The sequence below is a fragment of the Triticum urartu genome, chromosome 5A (assembly GCF_056163025.1).
Source record: "Triticum urartu cultivar PI428250 chromosome 5A, HENAU_Tu73, whole genome shotgun sequence".
Lineage (NCBI taxonomy): Eukaryota > Viridiplantae > Streptophyta > Magnoliopsida > Poales > Poaceae > Triticum > Triticum urartu.
The window spans coordinates 523601763-523611973 of record NC_141877.1 but is presented as its reverse complement, the minus strand read 5'-3'; the positions used below and the strand labels follow the sequence as shown (position 1 = coordinate 523611973).

At 45.4% G+C, this 10211-nt stretch overlaps 1 protein-coding gene across 1 annotated transcript; it reads right to left on the bottom strand.

Moving 5' to 3' along the window:
* Positions 1-9110: 9110 nt before the first annotated feature.
* LOC147972453 (uncharacterized) lies at positions 9111-9822 on the bottom strand. Its single transcript, XM_087523071.1, has one exon. The coding sequence runs from the start codon at positions 9669-9671 to the stop codon at positions 9312-9314; it is 360 nt and encodes a 119-aa protein (XP_087379197.1). The 5' UTR covers positions 9672-9822; the 3' UTR covers positions 9111-9311.
* Positions 9823-10211: the final 389 nt, after the last annotated feature.

Here is a 10211-nt window from a genome sequence, read left to right as displayed (position 1 = left end):
ATTTGATAAAATGAGGCCTCTCCACATATATATTTTTAGAAGGCTTGCTTATATTTCAGTAACAACTACAATATTGAACATATCATATAAATATTATCTTTTCTCATAAGTTATACTATATAATAACCGGATGGAAACTACTCATCATCTTATTATGACAATGTTGAATTGAAGAAAACAGTTGGTACATTTTCTTTCTGTACCCAGACATTACTTTGTACATGGCATCTTAGTATGAAACATGTAACACTGAAAATACGCAACTTATAAAATGAAGTTGAAATAAAAGCACCTGAAGGATCAAGACTAGGTCTGTCGCCTGTGTCCTGTTGTGGTGTTGCTGCAAGAATAAAACCATGCCTTAATAACATGAATCCAAATCCCACGGGACTTTGCCTTTGGAGAGTTGGACAGCCCCAAAAGATGTGGCTGCCAACAATCCCTTTCCGCTGCCCACCTTCTTGAACTCTCTCTAAAACGAATTGAATATGAGGATTAGGGGAGAACTAAGGGAGCAATACTATGGAATCAGATGGAGAGTAGGGAGAAAAAATAACAAACCTAGTAGAATAAAAAAATTGTGATCTTTGGGATGCCTTCGTCACGTGTTCGAGGAGGAAGAAGAAGTTTTTGGTGGTGTCGTCCTGAATGATGACTCGATCAGCGTCATGGAGGAAGAGAGGAAAAGAAGATCACGAGCCGCCGCTGCAGCGTGGTCGCCGGAGGTTTGGATCTCCTCGAAACAAACGGTTTGACATGGGACTGTGGGCTGTCGAATCGAATCGGTGGCCTGCTGGCTGCTTCATCGCGCACATTGCATGCACAGCCCAAAAGTGAATTAAGCTGCCAGCCAGCCACTGGGCCCGCTCGTGTGCAGTGGGCTGCAGTTTCGAAAATCGGGGCCCCTGGAAAGTGGAGGCCCTGTGCGGGCGCACAGGTGGCACACCCATGGGCTCGGGCCTGCTATTGATCAACGAGCTAGTCAACTAGAGACTTACTAGAGACATGTTGTGGTCTATGTATTCACACATGTATTATGGTTTCCGGTTAATACAATTATAGCATGAACAATAGACAATTATCATGAACAAGGAAATACAATAGTAACCATTTTATTATTGCCTCTAGGGCATATTTCCAACAATTTAAAGAAAAAGTTAAATGTGGTATGATAGGAGAATACATAAAGGATTCAAAGTAGGAGACAGTGAGCTATTATAGAAGTATTCTTTAAGATATTTTGTAGGTAAACTCCCAACAAAATGGGATGACCTCCATACCATCGCTAAAATTTCTCAGTTAGGGGCCATCGAGTTTGAAAGTGATATTAAAGGAAAACCAAGGGTTGTCAACAATTAGAGATTGAAACACTACATTGCTAGTGACCCCATAGGATAGGGGGTAAATGTGGTGCAGATGATCACTTCCAACGAATTAATTAAAAAATAGAAGATGAACCTTCTAGAAGGTAGAAACTCCTAGCTAAGGAAAAAGTACATAAACCGTCTAAAATCAGATATTTTTGTATTTTTATATGAAATATGGCATGTGTCCAAAAGATTAGCTGGAGGGAACATTTATGGGCCCGAGGTGAACAAACATGGAGTTGGACTCCTCAGGCACCTGGGCCCATAGAAGTCCTCTTCTGGCATAGGATCTGACGGCTGGCCCTTTCCACATGGAAAACCAACTATATTTTTTCTGATTTGCTTCTAGCTTATTTTCTTGGAGTTTCTCCTCTATTTTGTTTTGAGCACTTTTCCGGATGGGTTTTGGTACATTGTTCTTTCACCATGTCTTTTTTCGACTCCAATCGGGAGGACAAGGATCAACACTAAGGTGCTGAAAAAGTTCAAGAAGATGGAGGTCAAGGACAAAGGGACAAGCTTCTAGGAGTTTTGGCCATCTCCAATGATAGAAAGAGCCTCCCCTAGCTCCACCTTTGATGATAAACAAGAGACCAAGTTTGTTGTTATTATTTGTTCTAAGAAAACTTCATACCCCATTATCTACTCATTTTTTGTTACAAATAGCAAAGCGAGATTGACAACCTCACTAGAAGTGTTGGGGAGACATGCAGAGAATAACTGTGTTGAAGTGATGCTTGATGAAGGCTTACGTTGTATCTATATTGTTGATACTTCTATTCCTCAAAGTGAGGAGAATTTTATGACTTGCTATAAAACTTTGCTCTTTGGGCACAACCACTAGCTACAATTAAGCATTGTAGCTAGTAAGCATCGGGTCAAAATTGAATATCACATGGATTATTTAATCTGGAGACATCTTGAAGAGAGAGTATAAATTTATAGATAAATTTTATGGAAGGTTAGCCATTAATGCTGAAAAAAAAATAAACAAAGAAAATGCATTCACGGATCAATTTTATGAATTGAACATGCATTCCTTTTCGTATTAAGGCTTTAGCAACAAACCCCGAATCAATTGTATCAAAAGTTGTGTCAAATCCTACTTTCAACATAAAAGCTTTATGATTCCAAGATGAAAATTTGAAAGGGACAAGTCATTTACTAGAAATTTGCAGCCTTTGAATAAGAACTTGACGAGTTGTATCAATATAATTAGGTAACTACTCTTTGAGCCTATTAGCGATGTTCTTATTGATGATTTTTATAAAATACATTGCGAAGATTGATTAACCCAAAGTTTGGGAGATAATAGGATTGGCCTTTTTGCCATAAGAGCACTGAAAGCTTTGCTGAGATCGGGGTGGAGCTTACCTTCTTGACAGAACATTGGAATACTATGAGTTACATCATCCCAACTCAAACATGAAATATAAAAGGTTACATTTCAACCATGCGGATCTTGAGAGGATTTCCTTTATATTCCTTTAAGAACATGCAAAATTTCATTTTTGTTTGGAGTAGAAAACTAAGCTAAAGCATGAAAGTTATTATTGATTCAAATAGGCCTGGTTTCATGGTAATTATGGTTTTTTTAGCAAACGGGTTAGTAAAATATTGAATAGGGCATTCTAAATAAGGAGAGATTTTATCCTTGGGAAGCCAAATGACTTTTGGCTATTTGCCTGCAAAATTTCATAATCCTGTTCTAGTTTGTCATAATGGTCAATAAGATTGACTTCATAACTACCCCACCCATCGAAGTATGTATGTTTGGTTTACAAATATGTAAGGCTTTTCTCTCGACGCTTTTAATCCCTCTCTTGTATGTCATATATCCCCCTCATATTCCCAAGGCAAAACGCTTTGTAAGAATTGTGCATTTATTGTTTTGATTGGGAGTAATTAACCAACATGGGCTATGATATTTGATCAAACAAGTCAATGGTGAGGAGGCGATTGCAAAAAATGATTTCCAAAAATTGCTCCAAATGTCTCGCTCATGCCTAGGTACCAGAGAATCTCAAATTAGGCCTTACATACCTTGATGGAGGGAGTATGATTTTTCATATGAAGACGAGAAGAATGAATTGCATCAATTTTTTTCATGGACTGAACCAGGTTCATGTTGTAAGGGCTTGTTGGATCAGCTGCATTTTCAAGGAGCCTGCTATGTTAGAAACTCTAAAGATCTAAGGTTTTATTAGATGAACTAGCACAAAAAAATTGTCTAGCATTTTGGAACTCTTTTTCTAAACCCCTTTGATTTTGAAACTTCAGAAACTATTTAGATTTAGACATGGAAGTTGAAGTGACCAATAGAATTGGAGGATGGTCACTAACAATAATAGGTAAAATAAGCACCGAAAGATGTTGCACCCTCCCCCTCTAAAAAGTAGGAACATATTTGTTACAAACAATTCATGAACTAGGAGAAAACAGATTACAAAGCTCAGACTAGGCACACAACAAACCAACTCAAACCACTCATGGATGGAAGAGGAGAGGACCCCCCCCCCCCCCCCCGCGCGCGCGCGCGTGCGCACAGAGGAGTACAATATCTCGGCATAAGGGATCACAAAGTCTCAACCAATACACACAATGTCTTCAGATCCCATCGTCATCTAACATAGCAAGGCAAGCACCTTGAGCATTGATCACCTGGTGGCCACCCAATAATACCCCACAAATAGAGGGAGGGTGTCATATAGCAATTAGATAATCTAATGAGCCAGGTATAGACTCACCCACACACGATGGCCCACAAATCCACGCTTCGGGAATTTAGAGCAATCCATCATGCACATAACATGTGCCCAACATTTTTCCTCCACACGCCACCCATTGTCGCCTACCACTTGCCACGCCCTCGCTATCAACGTGTTGCCTCGCCCTCACATTCAAGGTCACCCTACATCATTAGTCTCCATGCTAAGAGGCAAGAGGCCAATTCCACAAATGGTATTCTACGCAACTAAGCCCTAGCGGTTTTGCCATGATGATTGATAAGATGTAGAGACAATGATCAATGTTGAGTCCTATTGACTTCATTCTTGCAATAAGGTATTGATAACCAATTGATTGGACACTAGTTAGAGATGTATATTGGTCCTTGTCATTACTGAGTTGGACGCGGCAATCGGTAATATTCTTTTATTAAGTTGATATAGTATCTTCATAGATTTGGGCTAGATTTCAATTATATTATCAAGGGAGGTAACAAGTATGTTAATTCACGAGGTCGCAGATATCTATAATATCTCAAGAAATGTTAAATGGTTTGGTAACATTATACATTGAGAAGAAATTGTTGGATGAGATTTATATCGATGCCATAATTAGTGACTTGGCATGTCAATATTTTAAAAGAAATTTGAATTAATATGTATGTATTTTTTGAATGAAAATTTCTTGTGAAGCACTTTAAATGTTTATGAATAATATTGTGTGCATACATGTATCGATTAATATTTTTCGTAATTTTGTTAAGGGGTCTGTGTCCTAATTGCGACCCGACCGCCGAATTCTCAGGAATGGCCCTCTGTTTGGCCTATGCGAAATAGGAGGGAGGCGCCAACAGTATTATTATTATTATTGAGAAATGAGAAGCCAACATTCGAGGTGAAGATTTCTGCGAGAGAATCTCCAACAGCGGATGCAAAATAAGGGCACGTGATGCAGAAACCATATATTTGTGTGGTCCCGTTTTAGGGCTGCCCGAAAAATCAGCCCAAGGTGATCCAAATTTGCATCATGTGCGGCCTTCGCCAAACACAAAAACAGCCACAGACCCATGTGCCACGCGCAATGAAACTTCTAGATGGTCCCCTCCCGTGTGCGTAAAACCTCCAGACGCCCCCACCCACACGCCGCCGCCACGCCTCCTCGCCATCGAATCCGCCGCTGCTGTCGATCCAGTCTCCCATGCCTCTCTCTACGCCGTCGTAACGCCGCCGCCACATAATCCACCTCCCCCCCCCCCCCCCCCGCGCCGCCTCTAAATCTTTCTTTGCTGCCCCTCCATCCTCCATCCTCCTCCCCTGCATCCCACCGTCACTCTCTCCGCCTGTCGGTACCGCCGCCCCAGCCGCAACCGCGATGCCACCGCATTGCCGAACGAGGAGCTCAACCAGCTTCCATGACATTCGTCGGTGTTACTTCAGCCATTACTCGGCGAAGATCACACAGGCGTGTAGTACTAGCGAGGCATGTATGACGAGCCAAAGGTCACTGACCACGCCTTCGAGAAGGTGTGTTGGTGTCTCGACCGGTCATAGCAGTACTTGAACTTCCCGGAGATCAAGACTCAGGCCCATGCGGAGTTCATCAGCCCCGAGATCAACAGCAGCCCAATAATCAGGCTTGTATTGGAGATGCTCTAAGAAACTAACATACGGTGATGAGCCAAAAATTATCCGGTTTCTGTCAAACCAATGAAGTAAACTAGTCAGCTCTGGAGCTGGAACTAGCTAGGAGTAGTACGAAAAATTATTTGCCGTACTATTTGGGCGCAAAATGTCCACCGATAAAGGAACTCGAAAACACGAATAGGGATGGAGTTCAAGGAATTCAAGGCGAATTACGTACTCATGTACTCTTAGGTTGTCCATGTTGGAAAATTTTCCCACAGAATCGATTACATAAAATCACACGAACACACGTGCATAAAAACTGATAACCAAGGGCCCTTGTTATGCCCTCTTTTCTCTTTATTTTCTGTTTTCTCAACTCACGGTGTTACAAATCTGCAGCCCTATGCATGTATATATATGCATGCACAGGACCTGACTCAACCGGCTCTACAAACCGACTCAAAGTAAACCTAGACCTAGACCTAGAGGGACACGCACACACCCGAAGCTTAAGGGCATATACAATGGTGCTATCTTAAGAGTGCCACGTAGGATAAACGATAAGGTGGAGGAGAAAGAGCTCATAAGAAAAGGTTTGTCTTTTCTTATTTAAGAGAAGACAAGAGATGATCTCTTAGCACAATATGTCTCACCATATTTTTAGAAATAGCTAGTTATTGATGATAAGGCTAAGACATGACCCATTGTAGACGTCTTTTTTTGTCATCTCTAAATTACAGACAAAACTTAAAATAAGACTATCTTATCAATCATTGTGCATGCCTTAAGCTAGTACGGCTAGCTTAGTACTAACACGAATAGGACTCCTAGTAGTACTACCATATATACATCCCAGCCGGATTATTACTTGTGATTTTCCTAATCTAATTACCGGCAACGTTGATCACCCTTTACTAATAGTAAACTGACTCAAACACAACTATCACCACATACGTGACCACTTCCTAGTAAAACTAGGAAAACAAAACTAGGTTTTGTTTGGATTATCTAACAATCACCCCCTAATTCAAACATACGACCCTTTACTCGACGAGACACGTAGTCAACCATCTACTCATCTTATCACGCTGGCTGCTTCCAGTGACGCGACTTACCGGACTGCAACTTCTCTCTTTTTGCAACACTAGCCACCACTTCATCACCATTTTTTCTTTTCATGCCGAATTGTAGAGTGGATCCAACGCTGTACTCGGACTATCAGCCACGCTGCCACATTTTAGCGTGCTACATGTAGACTAAACACATAGCCTCATGCAGAAACTCAACTTAATTGGTGTGCATCCTCTTCATGTTGATCTTTATGCTCTCATCGGCTTTTTGCACAAGGGGAGGCACATCTCTTCACCCGTCACACCTTCACATCTTGTCATTGTCGCCGATGCCACATCTTACCGAACGACATCTCCTGTCTAGCGGCAACACAACTCGCCATATACGTGCAACTCATCTTCACCGTATATGAACTCGCCGGAAATCTACCACCATAAACGGAAACGCAAGGCACGAATTCCTTTTTCCGCCCGCTCTCGCTCGCAATTCTCCTCCACCAGTGACGCATCTCCACTGCAGCAGAAGACTCACACGTCTGAGCTCTTGGACGCACCTTGCAAGAACTCAAGCGCACACCTTGATGATGGCTCGCAACTTCACCATCTCCACCTTGCACCATCCAACAATGATCTCGATGATTTCCTCGGTGTCGCAACGTCGACACCTCCATAACCATCAAGGATCACCAACGCCTTGCCGACAATAGCCTGTCGCCCTTCTCCAGGTTATTCCGTCGAATGATGATCACCCGTCGCCTTGCTTGCGACAATGTCCTCGCCACCTTCTCGTCGTCGCTCCGCCGGACAACAGTTGCCTGACCCTCCACGTCGCTGCACCACCCAGCGAGTTTGTCACCCGCTCCTCCTTGTCGCTACACCAGCGACAGTACGTATAGCCCGCTTCTCCTCGTCGCCTGACCATCCAGCGACTGTATTGCCCGCCCGGAGGCGCTAGCAGGGTCGCCACCCCGGGGCAAGCGCAGCTTCACTCGAACCTTACTCTGATACCAATTGTTGGAAAAAACTAGAAACTTAATAAAGAGGAGAAACAAGGGCACGACAAGGGCCCTTTGGCTATCAGTTTTGTGTGCACGTGCGTTCGTGTTATTCTGATTTGATCGATCCTGTGGGCGAGTTCCAACAATTGGTATCTAGAGCAAGGTCGAGGTGAAGTTGCGCTTGCCCCGGGGTGGCGACCTACTAGCGCCTCGGGGCGGGCAATACAGTCGCTGGTGCAGCGACGAGGAGCGGGTGATGGCGTCGTTGGTGTAGCGACAACGAGGAGCGGGCGATATAGTCGCTGGGATGAAGTGACAAGGAGGATCGGGCAGTTGTCGTTCGGCGGAGCGGCGACAAGAAGACGGCGAGGACACTGTCGCAAGAGAGGCGACGGGTGATTGTCGTTCTACAAAACGACCTAGAGGAGGTTGACGGGAGCGATAGTGCCGAGGTACGGTGCTAGAAGATCTTGTCAAGATCGTCGTTCGGGGGGAGCGAGGAAGGGGCGACAAAGTTGTGAGCTATCGTCAAGGTGTGCACATGAGTTCTTGTAAGGTGCGTCCAAGAACTCAGGTGTGTGAGTCTTCTGCTGCAGTTGAGATGCGTCACTGGCGTAAGAGAATTGCGAGTGAGAGCAGGCGGAAAAAGGAATTCATGCCTTGCGTGTCCGTTCGTGGTCGTTGAGTTCCGGCGAATTCATATATGGTGAAGATGAGTTGCACGTATATGGCGAGTTGTGTTGCCGCTGGACATGAGGTGTCGTTCGATAAGATGTGGCATCGGCGACAATGTGAAAGATTGAAGATGTGGCGGGTGAAAAGATGTGTCTCCCCATATACAAGCAACCGAAGAGAAGATTAAGATCAACGTGAAGATGGACGCGAACCAGTTAAGTTGAGTTGTGTCCGTGTAAGACAAGGGGTTATGCACGTACGCATAGGGTCAGATTGTCTGGTCGGTCATAGTCTCGTGTGTATATATATACACAGTTCCGATGATGCGTTTTGTAACACCACGGAAAACCAGAAAATCAATAAAAAGAAGAAACAAAGGCACAACAAGGGCTTTTTGACTATCAGTTTTGCGTGCACGTGCGTTTATGGTATTCTGATGTGATCGATCCTGTGGACGAGTTCCAACAGTCCATCCAACCCAATTCAATTAATCCCAGGTCACATCAACATCGATCAAAAGTTTAACACCTATATATGTACTCACGGGAGTAGTATACATTTGTTGTCAAACGGAAGACCTCGTATCGGTGCGTGTGGTGTGGAGAGAAGATTTTTATGTAAATTCAAAGCTTGGAGGCGGCACCACACTTAAAAAAAACCACCTGTAATGATGAGTAGTGGTTGGGTGGGCGCTCCGGTATTTCCGAGACCTTTTGTTCAAATTCGAAGGCAAATGTGGAGACGCTAGTCACCATTATGTTTCTTGTATCAGAAGAAAGCATGGTCGAGGGCTCGAGGCGAGCGAGCCAGACAAGCCCTTCTATGGCAATACTGCTCTCTCTGTCTATGCTAGTCTCCGTACCTCGTCGGATCGTCGCCTCCGCCGCCGTCGCACGTCCTCCTCTTCTTCGCGGCAGAGGCGTCCATGGCCGGTATCGTGGTGTAGAGGTCGGACACCCGGCGGTACCTCTTCCTCGCCCTCCTGTCCAGCTCAAGCGACGCCGTCTCCTCGACGACCCGCTCCTCCGCGGTGAGGCCAGCCTTGCTCCACGAGCTCACCGACCGCCGCGAGGAGGACGTCGTGGACGCCACCTCGTCGTCCCCGCCGAGCTGCAGGAGCAGTTCCGCTGCCGCCAGCTCCGCGGCCGAGAAGAGGCCGCCGAGCCAGAGCTCCAAGCCCAGCCCGCAGCCAACCGCGAGGGACGACATGGCTGGATGCGAGTAGCGGAGCGGCCTTCGGAGGAGGTAGGAGTAGGAGACTAGGAGGCAGGAGGGGACCGAACGGCTTTAGGCTCCTTGAGGCTGGGTGGACGCGGAAGAGAACAGAGACGGGGCGGAGCCGTAGGCTGCGCCTGCACCGCAAGCCCCGCTTTGTAGTCGTGGTACTGGCATGTGGGGCTCGGAGGTGCCGGTGACGCGGCCGCGTGGGGTCCGGGTAGGGGTAGCGGTGGACGACGGACTTTGGTCCCGTCTCACGTGAAGCTAGCGATCGACCAAGTTTACGTTTCGTGCAGTGTACACACCTTTCGCCACAAGCGAAGCCGCCCTCGTTCACACCGACCGACGGGTACGGCAACAGAGGAAATCTCATTTCAGAGGAAATTTCAGGGCGTCATCCCGTCGCCGTCTGACGAAATGAAACCACTCGCCAAAAAAAAAAGGTCGCAAAAAACAACACGGGCTCTAACGTACTTTCCCTTTCCGGCCCGCAACAAATTGCTTGCGATCGAGCTGCCGCCAACGTTATGC

What these genes read in the sequence shown, in the direction of transcription:
- LOC147972453 (XM_087523071.1), bottom strand. Translation starts at nt 9,671, where the DNA reads ATGTCGTCCCTCGCGGTTGGCTGCGGGCTGGGCTTGGAGCTCTGGCTC.